At 41.7% G+C, this 19,329-nt stretch overlaps 1 protein-coding gene across 1 annotated transcript; it reads left to right on the forward strand.

The window, feature by feature from the left end:
• Positions 1–4,470: 4,470 nt before the first annotated feature.
• On the forward strand, positions 4,471–12,846 carry LOC136676064 (uncharacterized). Its single transcript, XM_066652916.1, has 14 exons — positions 4,471–4,626; positions 4,729–4,921; positions 5,032–5,118; positions 5,809–5,877; positions 6,018–6,149; positions 6,356–6,412; positions 7,211–7,316; positions 7,994–8,064; positions 8,147–8,211; positions 10,270–10,382; positions 10,698–10,784; positions 10,902–10,952; positions 11,583–11,768; positions 12,839–12,846. Exons 1-14 carry the CDS (start codon positions 4,592–4,594, stop codon positions 12,844–12,846), a joined length of 1,260 nt encoding a protein of 419 aa, XP_066509013.1. The 5' UTR covers positions 4,471–4,591.
• Positions 12,847–19,329: the final 6,483 nt, after the last annotated feature.

The following is a 19,329-nucleotide window of genomic DNA, read 5'->3' on the forward strand; positions in this document are numbered from 1 at the left end:
TGTTGGGCTGCCAACGAAAAAACTCATTATTGCAGGGGGTCCCCCAGCAGGGGGGTGCGAAATCAGAAGCCCCGACCTGTACCAGGACCAATCAGAAAGCTGGGGAGGAATAAACATGAAGAGGATGAAAGTTAGGTCATGCGGAAAATGTTGCTAAGCTCAAGCCAAAGTGTTTTCAGATTTTCAGTGAAAATTTCTTAATTAGCGTTCTCTACAAAATGCAGGTAAATATTTAAATGTCTTTGTCACGTTATTTATCAACGATATAAACATATAAAGAGCGGCACGGTGGTGCAGCAGGAAGTGTCGCAGTCACATAGCTCCAGGGGAATGGAGGTTGTGGGTTCAATTCCCGCTCCAGGTGACTATCTGTGAGGAGTGTAGTGTGTTCTCCCTGTGTCTGCGTGGGTTTCCTCCGGGTGACTGTCTGTGAGGAGTGTGGTGTGTTCTCCCTGTGGCTGCGTGGGTTTCCTCCGAGTGACTGTCTGTGAGGAGTGTGGTGTGTTCTCCCTGTGTCTGCGTGGGTTTCCTCCGAGTGACTGTCTGTGAGGAGTGTGGTGTGTTCTCCCTGTGTCTGCGTGGGCTTCCTCCGGGTGACTGTCTGTGAGGAGTTTGGTGTGTTCCCTCTGTGTCTGTGTGGGTTTCCTCCGGGTGACTGTCTGTGAGGAGTGTGGTGTGTTCTCCCTGTGTCTTCATGGGTTTCCTCCGGGTGACTGTCTGTGAGGAGTGTGGTGTGTTCTCCCTGTGTCTGCATGGGTTTCCTCTGGGTGCTCCGGTTTCCTCCCACAGTCCAAAAACACACGTTGGTAGGTGGACTGGCGACTCAAAAGTGATCATAGGTGTGAGTGAATGTGTGTGTGAGTGTGTGTTGCCCTGTGAAGGACTGGCGCCCCCTCCAGGGTGTATTCCCGCCTTGCACCCAATGATTCCAGGTAGGCTCTGGACCCACCACGACCCTGAACTGGATAAGGGTTGCAGATAATGAGTGAATGAATGAATGAATAAACATATAAACCGCACCACTGTGGGTTACATTCGTCAAAAATAAAGACTGGACATAAGTCACAACACAGATATCGTCTTCACTTCAAGGTGATCACAACTAAAAACTTCAAACTGACATATACATCACAACAAAACTGGCTGGTGATGCTGGGGCACAGCGGTTGATTACGCTGTTTGCAGTTACAGCTGTCAGATTGTAAGAATTACACACAATTATCATGTGAAAGATGTGATTAGCTCTTTCCAGTGGGGTGTCCATGTGATAATTCTACCAAATGCCATTTAGCACTAAACTGATTGGTGCCATGGCATTTCTTTGGTTTATGGGTTAACAGGAAACATCCAAATGCAATGAATGTACATCATGTCATACCTAGGAACCCAGGCGCTCCCCTGCAACCAACAAGACAAAGCTACATTAGATACAGGAGGGGGAAAAAGCTCCAAAACAAGCAGGGCCTGTTTGTTCTGTTCTCCTTTGCTGTGCCCTGTGGTGTATTTCTGTAGTGTATTCCGGTTTGTTTGAGTTACAAAGCAGCAGCTGCACCAGAGTCGGTCAGTAAACCTAGAGACCAGACAGAAGCAGCCGCTCCGGAGCGCTTGAGAAAGTTCAGCCAGGGACAGGAGGAGCGTCTACGGAAAGATGCTGCCTTTCTTTTGTGCCCTCAACTTCTGTCGCAGTTTGATGTTTCCTTACCTACAAATGGAGAGAGAAATGGCTCCAGCTCGGTTTCACAGAGACGCCTCAGCTGTGGGAATGTTATGCCTTGCGGGATTTAGCCTCGCTCACATCTACAAAGCAGTTTTGTCTGGTAATGGAGAATATCCGAGGGGCGTTTCTTTCAGGATTTCCCCCTACCCTCTAACTCTAAAAAACGGAAAAAAATCTGCTGATTGGAGTTGGGAGAGAAAGCCCCCGGCCTGCCTCGCCTCTATCTCGCTTCTTTGTTCTTTTGTACCAGTCTTGCGTGGGCGCGGCTCTTTTGAAACGGAGACGTTCACTGTGCCAAACATTATGTTAACCACTTTAAAAAAAAACAGTAGGTGTTGAAAGAGGCAGGGGGTGGTAGTGTGGGAGGGTGTCTCATTCCTCCATCAATATATGCATGGGCTTCTGTTTCTGAAAAATGCATTAGTCAGTTGTGGTAGGTATGATAACAAAGTTCAGCCTGACCCTTTGTGATAGAAATATGAGAAATGTGAGAAACCTGCTTTTATTTTCATTGTGTACGACAACAGTTTCTTCTGCATTTGACACTTGTGTCAATGAACACACACACACACACACACATATACACACACATACACACTCACACACACACACACACACACACACACACATACACACACATACACACTCACACACACACACACACACACACACACACACACACACACACACACACACACACATGAAAGGACAACTCCTCCATCAGTTCCACTGCTACCCAGGGTTTATACCCCTCTAACCGACTCTTGGCACTGGGCACTGGTGACCTGTGTGGCTTCTGTCATTCTCCTGGGAATGGAGAGGTCCTGGCCTCTGTGCAAATCCAATTTTACACCCTCCAATCTACGCGCAGTTTAGTCTCGGCTTTGCGACTTCAAATATATGTCGAAGTATGGTGACCTTAAGTGTCCAAATGTGGATCTTTTTGCTCTTATTACATTGTACATAGTGTAATTAATGTAACTGCAATTATATTGTGGAATACAATTATATAATTACAATTGTGTAATAGGTATCATTTGTGTAATTACCATGTATTTACATTTTATACAACAATTATAACGTGTTACTTGTAATTGCATTATTTCTTACACTGTTATTAGGGCACTTTAACTATAGTGTTACCCACGTTAGATTTATAGTAGTTCTTGAATATGAAGAAGAGTAATAAGTTCATGGTGGGAGGGGTAGGCAGCAGGAAACTAAGGGCTGTGAATGAACAGCACTGTCTCCTCCCTCAACATCCATGGCTGAAGTACCCTTGAGAAGGACATGTAAATGCGTCCAGAGTGCTGGAGTTTGCTGTTCGCTGCTCTATGTGTGTGTGTATGTGTGTGTGTGTGTGTGTGTGTGTGTGTGTGTGCGTGTGTGTGTATGTGTGCGTGTGTATGCGTGTGCGTGTATGTGTGCGTGTGTGTGTGTGTGTGTGTGTGTCTGTGTGCGTTGGTTTTTATGGTTTACGAGGACTTTTCACCTGACTACGTACCGACATTACGGGGACATTTGCGTTTATGAGGACAGGGCTGGTGTCCTCATAATTCCAGCACTGTGGGTGCTCTTATCTACGTCAGAAAAACTCCCGCTCAAATTTTGGCGCCAAGTCCTTTTACACCATAAAAACCAGAATCTCGCTTAACACTGTGTTAACTCCAAATTCGGAATAGCGCCCCTGTAGCCTGGTGTGGGAACGGCTCCAGTGTGACCGTAGCGTTAAGATTTGCGACTGCTGATTGGCTGGGCTTTGGATAGACAACTGGAGCTGTGATTGGCTAGGAGCCCTCTCAATCATGATTGCATCGTCGTGTCAGTGGGCGGAGTTTCAGCGTGCTGAGGAGGCAGCACTTTGCATGGAGATTTTAGCAGACTGAAGTAACAGGTAAGAAATGGACTATAAAAATAATATAAGGATTTGTATATTTTGCACACATTTGCTAATGCCTTCGGGGGTGTGCATGAATGAAAAGCTAGTTTTTTATGAGGTCTGGGCAGACGATTAGGACCAAAAAAATAATGCTAAATCCCGCTTAGCATTTCTATGTGATTTTCAGTGTAATATTAGCATCAAGGTAACTTGTTATACAATTACTTAATTATCACAACTGGGTGAGTGCTAGTTTAGTCATTCTCTGTTGTTTATGGGGTTTAATATGACTGGGTGAGTGCTGATTAAGGTTTTCTCAGTTGTTTCAGGGGGTTAATTAAGCTGAGTGTCAGTTAAGCCATCCTCTGTTTGAGGTTTGCTGTGCCTTTGTGAGTCAGGGTTGAGTAAACCTTGGTCATCAGTTGTCACAGCGCACTCACCATATAGAAATATATAGCTTTTTCACTAATGCAGAGCTGTAGGTCATCAGCTGTACAAAAGATGAATAGATATTGAAATTCTAATAATAACATTGTGACATAAACAAGTACAACATTTTATCATATGAAGGAACAAAATAAAACTTAAATATTTTTGCTAGGAACAATAACACCAATAAAGAAGATGGCTGCCAGGGAGCCACGAAAGAGAAAACCTAATCCAAAAGAGGAGGCTGCATATTTTGCATCTGTTTGTAAGGACAAAGATGGGTTTGATATGAAATACATAAATCAAGATAAAGGTAATTCAGTGTGTATGTTTAATTGTATATTATACAGAATAGCTCATGGAGTGTTTCCTATTAGCAACAAGCAGACTCAGGACTGTGGAATAGTAGTTTAACATCATCTCTGTTTTCTCATGTAGGCCGTGGGGTATTCAGCTGTGTCCATTTTGATAAGGGAGACTTTCTTTTAGAATACAGAGGAGAACTATTAAGCAAACATGAATGTGAAAAACGACAAAAAGTATATCATGATGCCCTGAATGTATTCATGTTTGAATTTCGCTACAATGGAAAGCTCTTTTGGTATGTATAATATTACATTATCTGTTAGCTTTGTAAAATATATGAGAATATATATGATTTGTATTATTCTAGTATCTGTTCTGATTTATGAATATTTTTCAGTGTTGATGCGTCTCTGGAAGATGGCTCTCTTGGGAGACTTGTGAACGATGACCATCTTAATCCAAATAGCAAAATGAAAACAATCACAATTGCAGGAAAACCCCATCTGGGTTTATTTGCAACAAGAAACATAAATCCTGGAGAAGAGATCACGTACAACTATGGTGACTCTGAATGGCCATGGAGATGCAAGGTATTTAAAGAAAAGCATTCACTGTAAATAAGAAGTTCAAAAATGCTAATTTAACAGTAATATATTGCTCTTATATTTGTTGCTCTAATTCATTGTATCTGTTTCCGAAGCCTGCAGTTATCAATACCAGCCTACAGACAGTTAATGAGGGAGACCAACTGCAACCAAAAAAACAGATACCTGAAGCAACATGTGAGGTAAGTAGTGATGTGTGAACATAATTCAGTTATTTCTCATAGAATTAATCTAGTGTGTGTGTATAGGTCCAGGTACAGTACGTTTAATAAGGACATAGATATGTACTGAAAAAAAGGTGTGAGAAAATGTCTCAGTTCTTTGTATCGATTAATGGAATATCTGTCTGTTAATGTGTCTGACATAAACCTTCTATGGTACTTACTGGGACTGCAGTGTTTACTGGGATTTTGTGTGTGTTACTGTGTAAGTCCTAGACCTGTTTTGTAAGGACTATGTTTTACAGGGACTTAGTTCATACTGAAAAAAGGTGTGAGAAAATGTCTCAGTTCTTTGTATCGATTAATGGAAGATCTGTGTGTTAATGTGTGTGACAGAAACCTTCTATATATGGACTTTAGTACTTACTGGGACTGCAGTGTTTACTGGGAATTTGTGTGTGTTAGTGTATAAGTCCAAGACCTGTTTTGTAAGGACTATGTTTTACAGGGACTTAGTTCATACTGATGGCAGCCTCTGTATATAGTGTAAGACAAAATTGTGATCTCAATGGCATCTGTTTCTGAAGCTCTAGCACATGTCCTAGATGGTCTAGTACATAGTTTTCACACCCTTTCAGTAAATTGACCACAGAAGAACATATGACATAGGCCTAGCAATGATATTTGTTATATTCTCCCTGAAACTGCTAGATTGTTCCTGAGGAAGGACCTGTCAGTATTCCGATGCCAACCCTGCCACCTGTCAGAGAGATGGAACAGGTAACTTCTGATGAATTTTAAGATTACAAATCAGTTAAAGGATCTTTTGATATGAATGGTTGGATCATTGGGGGCTTTTCAAAGCTAAAGCATTTCTACCTGATGTGTGGAACCACATTTCTGATTTTATTTATTTATAGAATGTAGCTCAAGCAGATACTCTGGTTTCGCCCACCTCACTGTTGACCACGGAGGACCAACTGCAACCTGAGAATTGGCATCCACAGGTTCCAAGAGAAAGAACAAGAGAGGAAACTGAGAGGGATTGTGCTGTGAGTATCACAATATTATAGGCACTCTGTCACATACAGGTGTTGCAGTAAATCATATTTTAATCATATCGTTTATCATATTATTCTGTTAACGATTAGTATTTGTTTTGACTGTCCATGGTCCATAGTCAGATTTGTTTTGACAATTAATTACTGAGCACCTGAATTTTAAGTGAAAATTGTGGTTTTGTGACTACTCTGTCCAGGACCAAATGCAGCCTGAGAGAAAGAGTCCTGTCGCAACAAGGGAGCAGACTGAAAGGGTAATGTTAAATGCCTAAAATTTCAGGTGCCATATGTTTGAACACACATGCTCAACTGACAGTTTTTAAGTCTATAATAAATTGTACGGGTTGTGATTTTTTTCAGGTGCTGAAAAAGTTCTATCTGAGCCAAATCAATCAGTGTATATTATTAGAACTCTATAATTTTAGCTTACAAAATATCAAAAACCAAGCTGAACCCAAAATATATGCATTGTTAGCTGTGAACAGGGTTGAAACCTCAAAACATTAACACATGAACACAAGGTACATGTTCAGTCATGCATTTGTTTTTGTTGTTTTGAAACTCATATTGAACCACCACTGAATGTTGTGCATTGTTACACATACTAGTAAATGTATGTTTTACATGCACCATAGTGAGCAAACGTTCACACAATTTTGTGCCTTTGTTTGCTTGAACTTTAATAGTTTTGTGGCTTACTTTGAGAGAAGGTAATCCTGCCTGTTCCTGCCATGAAGAACAAGTTTTCAAAAAGTGAATCCTTTTTTCATGTAGGTTTAATAAATACTGGAACACCTTTTTCCATGTTCCTCTGAACAATTTATTTTTATTCTATAACTAGGGAGACTATGTGAAAGATCCGTGAAGGGGTCCCAATGCTCCACTGACAAATCAAAGTGTTGGAAAACTAAAGTAAATTAAATGCGCACTGAGCTTTTTTTACCATTAGAATTTACACTGTGTGATCCTCAAGACAATGACTGCAGAATTTTAAACTATAATTCTCTAGATTTTAATATATCCTCATCAGAAAATATCACTTTTGTCACCAGAACTGTGAACATGAAATAGCCCTTGCAACGGTTTCAAGCATGAACAAGTGTGTGGAATGTGTTGGACCAGTTGCATCACTCAAGTGGATTGGTCTACAGTGTAAAGGTCAGTAACAATTATTATTTAGATATTAGTGAAGTCACCATGTGACGTAGTTTTGGGAGCTAGACCACGCCCCAGTTACCTCTCCACAGCTCTATTTATACCCCTTCACTCTCACTACCACAGATACATCCGTACCCACGTCCACGATCTGCTCGTGGCCCATGAACGATTGGCAACCGTCTAATTTTGTGGGCACGGCTTTTGCGCACACGCCTCCGAGCCACCTCGAACTCCAGCCCAAACCTTCTGAGTTCGCCCCCCTCTCGGACGCTTCTCTGGGTGTGGTCTATGTTAGTAAATGACAGAAAATGATTAATAGCATGTCATTATGGATGTGCCTGTGAACTGTAAAATGTTTGATATGTCATTTTTTTAAACTGATTGTTAGTTGATGGATAGAAACATTTTAAACTCTAGATTTTGTTAAAATATATATATTATATAATTTACTCATCTAAAGTATTTGGGCTGTTTCCACATAATATACAATACATTTTTTAATTGTTCTTGTACCCCAATTTAAAGTATGATTGTTTGTGATATTGAGTGAAACCAGTCTAAACAGTTTAGAATAAAGTGGTGGGCTACATCAGTCCATCTCCTTGTGTAAAGGCTGCAGTTAATGTGTGATTTTAATTACAGATGCATCACTGTTTTAATATGTTTATCTTTTGTAGTCTGCTCTTCTTTCTGGCACAAGTCTTGCTTTAAAAAACTTGAGAAGAGTGGAACAGTCCCGGTGTCATGGGTATGTACATTCAAAGATGTTTTAAGAACGATTACCATTTGTTACAAAGCGTGTATAGTGATCTTCTATTTTCTGGTACTAGGGAAAAGGGGATTCAAGTTCTGATGAGGATAACTCTCAGTCAACAGATGAAGAATATGTGCCAGAGTCAGACTCAGACAGTGAATCAGACAGTTCAGTTGAGCTTGCATTAGAATGTGCAAACAAGAGCCAAGTCAATGAGCAGAAAGTCCCATTCACCAAATTTTGCGGTTTAAAGTTTTTTCGAAAATATGAAAGCAAAGGCAGTGGCAAGCAGTGTCTAAAGCCCAGGAAAGAAGCATGTTTGTATGAAGAAGCTGATTTATTTTGCTATGAGGAGCAGTTGACTGGTATAGAGTCAGATCATGAATCAGACAGCTCTAGAGAATGGGAGGATATACTTTCACCGAAAGTTCAGGTCAAGCCAAGTTCCAATACTAACCTGTCATCAGAAGCTGCAGCATTAGGTAGTGGAACAAATGACTTGGTTTTATCCAGATCAGTAACTGTAATACCTACAAGGGTAAATCTATTGGATGTAAGTGGTGCATCTGGTGAGAGTGATTTGCATGAAGATCAAGATGCTTCAGTGACAGGACAGGATGATGCTATGGCTGTTCAATCATCTGTAATTTCTTGTTCTGAAAACAAGAAAAACTTTTGTTACATTTGTGGGAAACCACAGTCAAAACTTTCTCGCCACTTGAAAACCCACATGACAGAAGTTGAAGTTGCAGAAGCATTTTCTTTTCCAAAGTGCTCAAAAGAACGTAAACATTTGCTGGAAAAAATTAGGAATAAGGGCAACTATCAACATAATTCGGATGTTTTACAGAAAGGAAGTGGATTCCTTAAAGTAAAACGAAGACCAAATAGAGCTTGTGATTCAAAACAATTTGTACACTGCATGTATTGCAAAGGGATGTTTGTGCGTAAAGACCTGTGGAGACATGCAAGAAGATGTTCCTCAAACCCAGGAATACTAAACAAACAGGAAGGAAGAACCAAAGTTTTGGGTTTGGCAGCTCTGGCTGAGTCCACATTCTCACAACAGATATCCCAAGGAGTTTGGAAGCTCTTGAGTGCAATGAAGCAAGATGAGGTTGCCTCAGTAGTACGCAATGACTTCTGCATTCTTCAACTAGCACAGTGTTTCTTCAACAAACATGGGAATGACCCTACCAAATTTGAGTATATTCGTCAGAAGCTCCGTGAAATTGGGAGGTTTTTGTTGACTTTGCGCAGTGAGTCTTCTGTTCACAACCTAGAAGAAGCTGTAAAACCTGCTAATTTTTCTAGTGTTATTCAAGCTGTTAAGAAAGTCTCAGGTTATGACGAAGAAAGGAACTGCTACCAAACACCAAGCCTAGCACTGAAATTGGGGCACACATTGAAGAAGGTTTGTGAGATCATTCAATGTAGGGCCCTTATGGCAGAAGATGAAAATTTAATCAAGTCAACAGAGATCTTCAAAAAGCTGTATACCACCAAATGGTCAGAGCTAATCTCTCACACAGCTTTAAGTACACTAAATGAGGCAAAATTCAACAAGCCATTAACATTGCCTTTCACTCATGATGTTCAGCTTCTTCACAAGCACCTGGAGGCAGTTGCAGAGGCAGCATCTGAAAATCTGAAGAAGACACCCTCACCACAAAGCTATGCTGAGCTTGCCAAAACTACACTTGCAAGAATAATTGTTTTTAACCGAAGACGTGCAGGAGAGGTGTCAAAAATGCATCTTGCTAGTTTTCAAGAAAGAGATGAAACTCTTCTGCATGAGGATGTTGCAGTTGGTCTTTCAAATTTTGAACAGAAACTCTGCAACCATTTCAGCAGAGTTGAGATCAAAGGAAAAAGGGGGCGAAAGGTCCCTGTTCTTCTCTCACCAGACATGGTTGATGCTCTGACTCTATTGGTTACTACAAGGAAGTTATGTGGGGTACCAGATGCAAACTGCTTCTTGTTTGCCAGACCCAGCTGTGAAAGCCATTACAGAGGTCAGGACTGTCTGCGGCTTTATTCAGTTCAGTGTGGCGCTCACAATCCAGAACACCTCCGATCAACACACTTGCGCAAACATGTGGCTACTCTCTCACAAATACTCAATCTAAAAAATAATGAACTGGATCAAGTCGCAGACTTCTTGGGACATGATATTCGTGTACACCGTGATTATTACAGGCTTCCAGAAGCGACTACTCAGCTCGCTAAGGTATCAAAGATTTTGCTGGCCATGGAAAAGGGATGTCTCTCCGATCTGCAAGGCAAATCACTTGATGAGATTGAGATTGAAGGTATGCATCTGTAGGTGTATTATGTTAGCACTGGAGACACATTAAATGCTATCAAAATGAAATTGTGAAAATGCTGCTGTATTGTTGAAGTGGGAACAAAATCTTCTCTTTTTTTTCTCTTGTCAGTTGCGCTTAACTTGACAAGAGGATCAAAATAAATAATTCTAATTTTTTTGTAATAAAATCATGTTACACTTGAATTATAAGTTGGAAATACAAGGTTTTGATTCGTCAGCAATGATATCTTGCATAACTTTTAACTAATGTAAAGTAGAATGTGTTACCAACTCAATTTTACTTGCTTATACTTTTAAGACGAGATCAACGCAACTGAAGACAGCAATGAAAGTGAACCTGATAATGAGGCAGTGGATGATGCTATGAGTGCCCCAAGACCGACCAGTGAGTTTTATATATATATATATATATATATATATAAGTACAGTACACCTTCTCATTCAATGTTTCTTTTATTTATTTATTTTTCCCCCAACATTAATGCAATTCCCTGTCTTTTAGGGATGCAGAAGACTCGGAACAGTTCGAACAGTGCTATTAGAAGGGCTCAAGGTATCTTATAGCCATATTTTATTTGGTCTGTTATGATTTGGGGCGGCATGGTGGTACAGCAGGTAGTGTCTCTGTCACAGCTCCAGGGTCCTGGAGGTTGTGGGTTCAAGTCCCGCTCCGGGTGACTGACTGTGAGGAGTGTGGTGTGTTCTCCCTGTGTCTGCGTGGGTTTCCTCCGGGTGACTGACTGTGAGGAGTGTGGTGTGTTCTCCCTGTGTCTGCGTGGGCTTCCTCCGGTTGCTCTGGTTTCCTCCCACAGTCCTCCCACAAAAACAAATGTTGGTAGGTGAATTGGAGACTCAAAAGGGTTTGTAGGTGTGAGTGTGTGACTGAATGTGAGGGTCTGGCACCCCCTCCGGGGTATATTCCTGCCTTGTGCCCAATGATTCCAGGTAGGCTCTAGACCCACCGTCACCCTGAACTGGATAAGCCGTATAATGAATGAATGTTATGATTTGTTATTCCAAGCCATTCTTTGAGAAAATGATCCTTGTTTGTGTGTTGTGCTTGGAATAAAGATGATCTGCTCCATTTGTTTTAATTTCTTTTATTTTTTAATTCTATTCCCAGAAATGTCTATCCTGCCATGGTAATCAATTGGTTAATCTGACTTTTTATTTTCTTTGATAGTGTGTACTGATCACAGCCCAGAAGAGGTTGAAAACACTAAGAAGAGGACAAGAACACTGTGGTCTAAACAGGAGGTGATGGCTGTGATGAAACATTTCAAGCCTCACATAACAAAAGGGAAACTGGCCACAATGGCAGAATGTCAGCAGTGCAAGGATGCTGAGGATCCTGTGTTGAAGGACCGAAGTGCACAAAATATAAGAGACTTTGTTAGAAATAGAGGGATCACCTTTAAAAGGAAAATTCAATCTAAATGAAGATTTTTTTTCAAGGACATGGGCATGATTTTTGTTCACTTAGTTCTTTAACCATCTGGGAAAAGTGTGGTTTTACACCTGCAGCATGTTAATTAAAGATGTGTTTAATTATTTGTTTGTTGTTATAACTGGAGCTGCAGTTAACACTAACAGAAGCGAGATGCTCATGTCCAGAGTTTGTTGTTTACAGGGACCTGTTCTGCTTAATCACATGTGTCTTTGGAATGCAACTGTTATGTTTGTGTTTGTGTGTGATCAAGTACCAGTAAACCACCTCTGTCCTTACAATACAGTGAAATGGCCTTTTTTGTGTATTGTTAAATCAGTGTCCTGGTAAAGTAGGTATGACCTCACAAACCACAGTCTTGCCGTAGGCGGGAGATTTTCAGGATGTCCCCATATACAAGCATGTTGTCAGGTGGACATAGTAAGAGCTTACATTTGTGTAGAAACAAATTAAGGTGATATTTGGGTTCTGTAAAAATAGAGAATTTTTTTGGTGTTTCCAGCAGCGCTGTAGGGCAAAGGGAAAGGTGGGTCCCACTAAACCACGTCTTAACTGGTTTGGCAAGGGATGTCCTCATAAGACTTAAAGACCTGTATGTGTGTGTGTGTGTGTGTGTGCATGTGTGTGTGTGTGCGTGTGAGAGAGAGAGAGAGAGAGAGAGAGAGAGAGAGAGAAAGAGACACCTCAAAGCAGCCTATAAGTTGAAGTCAGTGGTCCAGTTGTAGTTTGCCCTGGTTAATAATTAAATAAATAAATAAATAAATAAATAAATAAATAAAGCAGTCAATGCATTACATGTGTGAATAAGCACAGTGTCCATGACCCCCTCCCTCCACAAAAGAAGTGCAAAGTCACCGGGTAGAAGCCTTTTTCAGGAGAGGATGGAGGAAGACCAGGAGGGAAGATTTAAAGAAAAAAAAAAGTGGGTAGGAAAATGGAAACCTATTTATTGGCACTTCCTCTCACTCTCTTTCACTCATCTCTCCATTCAGACCTGTAAATGTAGAACTAACAGCCTTTTGTGGGGTGGGAGGGGGGAGGGGGGGGGGCTAAATCCAGCATGGGTGGCGATGGTGGTGGGGAGGGGAATGCAGCTTATTGAAATGGCATCCTTCGTGGCGGTCCTAAATCTCTCGACCGTACGGCGGGTCAGTCGAGGTGAGCGAGCCGGACTGAGTCAGCATGGCCCCCGCGACAGATTTACCAAATTAATACCCCACTCAGCAGAGGGAGAGGGAGGGCCGATATCTCAGCCTGGGTGTTTATTATTGGTCATAAAGGCCTGACGCATGCAGGGGATTATTTGGGGCGGGAGGTGGGAGGTGGTGGTGGGGGGGGCACCAGTGTTCCTTTCTCAGAGTTCGCAGAAAAGCCACTGCTGACTTGTTCAGCTCGTGTCACCGTGGTCCACAACACTGAAGGTTTTGGGTCGCCATGGAAACGGCATGGAGAGGATATTCCAGGGGTCTTTTAGCCACATTAGGATAAATGAGGTTTTAAAGGCCAGCCGTTTGACTGCTAGCTTTGAACTTTTGGAGCATCACCAGGAGTCCAGCCCCATTTGCTCAGTTAGGTGTACACCACGTCCAACAGTGACCAGACACAGTGACTGAATCTCCAAATGAACGCATGAAAAACGAGTCATTCCTCTGACTAGTGTTGGATAGAAGGGTCTAAGCACTGGGGAACTGTCTATACTGGGAGTGCTGACTTCAGTTGGCTTCAATTCTCATAGTTTAAAGGGCAGAGAATATGACCAGGCTCACCCTGTGCTGGGGTGGATTTTAAACTAAATTTATTTAAGCTTTAAGTTGGACAAAGTCGTATTTGTCTGAAAATGTGAGCTACAAAAAAAGCCTGCATCTCCAACCTTTCTGCAGTTCCTGCATCCGAAGCTCTGTTCACTTTGATAAAGTTTATATTCGACTACAATCTTCATGTCTTCAAATCATTTAGTGCATTGGGTTTTGTAGACTCTTTGTTTTATAATCAATTAAGTGCACTATGTAGGGTACAGGGTGTTATTTGGGACTCCTCTCTCTTCAGTTAGACTTCTTTAATGTTTAATGTCTAATTAATCACATTTAGCTTTGGTTCTGAATGAACAAAATAACATATTTATATCTGTATTTCGCCTCAAAGGGCATCTTTGGTGCCCTGGTGGTATTCTATAAAAATGAAGACATTTCTTTCCATTCTACTAGCATCCAACAACACAACGAGACCTTTTTTAATCGTCATTTCATGGATCTCGCTCATTTCACTCCATGGGTTTTGGCTGGATTTCTGCCCCCACAATAACACTACCAGTGATGTAAGAGTGATGTCTATTCCAGACAGTTCTATGCTGTTCATTTTCATCTTTAAAACTTAGCTGAAGTAGTTCTGAGAAGGAGTCTGTATTTTTCCTCAGTGCCATTTTTTCGTCATTAACATATGTTCCTTATCCCTTGTTGAGTTTAATTTCATTCTGCTCTGTTGGTTCAGCTCCTGACTGGTATTTCATTAGTTCACACCTCTCTCTTTGGGGCTTTAACATATTATTTCCAGCCTATTAAAAAAAACCTGCTTCTAACCCACTCCTGCTCCTGTGCTGATGGATATATTCAGAAGTCGTACTGCTGCTGTTCTGCAGGGAGCTCAGTGCTGGAGAATCTGGGACCTGATTCACTCATGTTCTTTGCTTCTATCTTATTGGAGAGACATTGCATAGCACACGAACAATAAGATTAGTACAGAAGGGGCAGCCCTTGTTCCTAACACTGGATTGATTTGTGATGTGTCAGTGGTTACGTTACTATCACAGAGTGAGCTCTTTAAAGTTAGGCACAGGGCTGAGGCAGAGGTTTACATGTAAGTCCACAAGGGCTGTACACATTGTATGAATCATTAGAACAGTCGTTCAGTCAACTATGTAGATGCTGGGAGAGGGCTGGGACGACCATCGGCTGCTCTGCACAGCAAGAAGTGTTTAGCAAAGTTTATTCAAATGTATTGCAAATGAATGAGGCCTCCGTATTCCATTTAGACGCTCGGGCAGGAGCAGAACGAACCTCTCCAGGATCTGACTGAAGGGTGGCACAGTACCCTCTCAATCCTATACCAGATCATGACTGTACTGTACATGTCTCTTCCCTCACATTTCCATATTCCTGTCAGAGTAAGATTACACTGGAAGAGTGTCTGCAGAGTTATTAAAATACTGGCATCAAACGCCAGGTCTGAACTTTAAAATACCATGGAATTTACCTTTCTGCCGGGCTTTTCCGAGAACTCCATTTGACCAAATATAATCCTCGATGTATGTTATATGGTCTCTGTCACATCACGTTGTATGTTCTGAAGGAGAAACATTAATAAACGATTTTTAGGTTTGGATTGAAGTTCTGTTAATTTAATAATTAACAATCTGTTTTTAAGGAGTGTTCTCTCCCGTGTCTGCGTGGGTTTCCTCCGGGTGACTGTCTGTGAGGAGTGTGGTGTGTTCTCCCTGTGTCTGTGTGGGTTTCCTCCGGGTGACTGACTGTGAGGAGTGTGGTGTGTTCTCCCTGTGTCTGCGTGGGTTTCCTCCGGGTGACTGTCTGTGAGGAGTGTGGTGTGTTCTCCCTGTGTCTGTGTGGGTTTCCTCCGGGTGACTGTCTGTGAGGAGTATGGTGTGTTCTCCCTGTGTCTGCGTGGGTTTCCTCTGGGTGCTCCGGTTTCCTCCCACAGTCCAAAAACATGCATTGGTAGGTGGATTGGCAGCTCTAAAGTGTCAAAGTGTGTGTGTATGTGTCTGTGTTGCCCTGTGAAGGACTGGCGCCCCCTCCAGGGTGTATTCCCGCCTTGCGCCCAATGATTTCAGGTAGGACTCACCGCGACCCTGAACTGGATAAGCGCTTACAGATAATGAATGAAATAACTGAAATTTTCCACTTGTGTGAATGAGTGAGTGACTGGGTGTAGGGGCAATGCCCGGTACAGGACTGGTGCTCTGTCAAGGTGTGTTCCTGCCTTGCACATGGTAGGAAGTGCCTGGTAGACTCTGAACATAAACCCTGGTGAGGATGAAATGATTAAATAAGACGTATGAATGAGTGAGTGAGTGAGTGAGTGAGTGGATGAAGGTCGTTTGAAGAAGGCATGTACATTGTGAAAAAAAAAGTATGACCCAAAGAGATGGTCCAAAACAATCTCCAAAGACCGTGCTCCATTTACTTCCATTAAAAACTGAAAACCTCTTTTTTACTTTTTCATATAGGGGTACCCATCTGGAGATAAGGTTTGGTCCTGGCAGTGATGATATATAACCATTACCTGCACTGAAGGAGTCTGGAAAATCTTATTTTGAAAGAGAACTAAAGCTGGGGTTGGTGAAATAAGTCTTTAAAGGCTCATGTAGGTGTCATTAGACTTATGACCAGTGGATGGTTACAGTTCCTTTGCTAAACAGCAGCTAAAGAACCCATTTTTAGGGTTCATGATCATTAGGTTTCAATATATGACAACAATATAGAATGTTTTTCAGTTGTGAATTTCTGAACCCTGCCTCGATTTCAGATCCTGGAGTGTAAGACTGAACATGACCCCAGAAGATTCTTCTAACACATCGGCCAATTAGACCAGCATGTTCCACCCTGGACTGGGAGCAAAACAGGCTCTTTCTCACCTCCTCTGCCTTTTTTCAGGACTGAACACTCTGATCTGTTTCCCAAATAAGAATTCCCAACACCCATGGACTGAGATTCTTTGATCATGCACTTGTAAACTGCATCCCAGCCCTCGTTCTGACTGATCTGGACTAATCCACGGCGTCTACCAGAGGCCAGCACCAGTAAAACGTCTGGACCTTCACAGCAGAGATCTTGCTTTTTTCGGATACTTTTGTAGATGTTCCAAGTTTTCAGGCAGGATTCTGACAGATATTCAGTATCAGAGACATTTCTGTAAGATTTATGACAGGGTTGAGATTGAAGGGTTTCGAGAGGTGTGATCTAATATAAAGTAGTGGGAAAAGTAGTGGGTGAGCTTGAGATGAGACCAGACAACCCCTTCACTCTAATGTTTCACAACCATAAGGTAGTCACAGGAGCTTTAGATGGGTACAGAAGAGTCCTCTGGGTAGAACAGGGCACACTGTATATAAGGCCTTGTCCATATGCATCTAGGTATTTTTGGAAAAAAAATTAAAATACTAGAGAAGACCTTTAAAAATTATATATAGCAAAAGGTGGCACGGTGGCGCAGCAGATAGTGTCGCAGTCACACAGCTCAGAGGTTGTGTTCGATTCCCGCTCCGGGTGACTGTCTGTGAGGAGTGTGGTGTGTTCTCTCTGTGTTTGCGTGGGTTTCCTCCGAGTGCTCCGGTTACCTCCCACAGTCCAAAAACACGTTGGTAGGTGGATTGGTGACTCAAAAGTGTCCGTGAGTGTGAATGTGTGTGTGTCTGTGTTGCCCTGTGAAGGACTGGCGCCCCCTCCAGGGTGTATTCCTGCCTTGCGCCCAATGATTCCAGGTAGGCTCTGGACCCACCGCGACCCTGAATTGGATAAGGGTTACAGATAATGAATGAATGAATGAAGGTAGCAAATAAATGATAATTATTAACATTATTTTATAGGTACTGTTATGTGAAATCTGCATGAATTATATGTGAATATCTGGCAACCCAGCATGAATGACCTGCTTTAAAACTTAACTCCCATAAACACTAAAGCTAAAACTACAGGTTCAGTCCATATTTTAAAATAAGCAGCAGTTAACCAGTGATAGAACTTCCACAAACAGAACAAAGTGCAGCTCCTGGCTGAACACACACTTCTACAAAACGTCCAAAAGCTTGTGGATATCTCTTATAAACCAAAAATGGGAACAAATATTGGATGCCAGACATATTTAATGAACACATTTTAAAATCCAGTTCACGGGTCAAGAAGAGGGCAAACAACCACAGTGGGCTAGATATAAACCATATATTGTTGATTGCATTTTTCAGTGAGCGGCAAAATGATCTTTTTCACTTAAAGAAGACATTCTAATCCTGTCGGGGGTTAATTTCCAACCAAAATGTGCCATGTTCAGTGTGTAACTGCCTTAAAGCTGAGGTCGATGTAGAAGTTAATGTAAGTTAATATCAGGTTCAATGAAAGGCTTGGGTAGGTCTCACATCGCTTAATAAACAATGGACTATTTAAACAAAATGGCAGACTCCTTGGTTCCTTTATACAGACTATTAGTCATCAAAGTCTAAACACATAGCTAGAAGTTTTTATCAAAAACATCTGAGCAATATCTGAAGCTGGAGCAGCAGGCCTGCTCCACTTAAAGCCAGCAGACCTCCATTATTCGATATCACACACAGATTCAGAGCTAGATATATGCCAGAATATAAAAGCTGGGAAACTGCTGGCTACCGTGGCGTTGTTTGCGTTGCCATGGTTACGCCAACCTCTCTGAAACAGTCATGCTGATCAGAAGAGGAAGTGAACTTTATAACTCCAAATTCACCATTTCATATAGACTTCATACATTATTTAAAGAAATACATTATAAATAAAATAAAATTAAATTAAAAATGCTATTTGCAGTTACAGCTGAATTTTTAATCTGCTGATGCTTCAAATGGAGAATAATACAAAAAAATATATTTTAGTATTTCTTTATTAATTTCCATTACGATGCAAGGGCTCCAGAGTGGCTCAGTGATCTAAGCAATGGCCCGATCATCATGCCTCAGCCTTAGACCAGGAGTCTAAGACAGCACAACTGGCTTCAGTCTCTGGGTGGGGTTGGGCTGGCCCTTCTCCTCCTCCTCCTCCTCCTCCACTCACCACAGTGTGCGCAGTGCTAACCTGTGTGTGTCTGTCAACTGATATGACAGATGTGGGCAGTTGGCGCTCTCCTCCAGTGTGTTGCTGTCCATTGATGTTAAATTACTTCAAAAAGTAGCAGTGGCTGCCCTCACACATCTCGGAGGAAGCACATGCTCACTTTCACCCTCCCTGGTTAGTGGTATTGTGTATATCTGCCTATTAGAAATGTATTAATTACATACTATAAAGTAATTATGAGGGTATTTTAGATCTAAGAGTTGCAACATGAGTATAATAGACCAGAGGCCTTTCCTTCACCCAGCGTTTTTCTCACTGCTGTCTTTAAATAATTACAGGGACATCAAGATTCTGAAGTGGCACTGTCCCCGGGAGCCAGCCTGGCAATGGTTAACCTCTGTTTTTTAAGGTGGAAGCGCTCCCATCTGTAATTCCGCCCAACTCTCATTTGTAAAACTTCTTAAAGGTTTGGATTCAGCTGGTAAGCCATGAGAAGTTCTGAGCCATGAGAAGTTCTGAGAGTTTGATTTGGGTTGGGAATCTACGGAGGCCTGCTTCTGCCCCCATGAAGTGCATAAGTTCATATACTGAGTCTTATAGATGAGAAATATTCCCATAATTATCACGTAACATGTCATAATAATAAGCTAGTATTGTAATAACATCTTAATATC

This window comes from Hoplias malabaricus, chromosome X1, assembly GCF_029633855.1.
Source record: "Hoplias malabaricus isolate fHopMal1 chromosome X1, fHopMal1.hap1, whole genome shotgun sequence".
NCBI classification, from domain to species: Eukaryota; Metazoa; Chordata; class Actinopteri; order Characiformes; family Erythrinidae; genus Hoplias; species Hoplias malabaricus.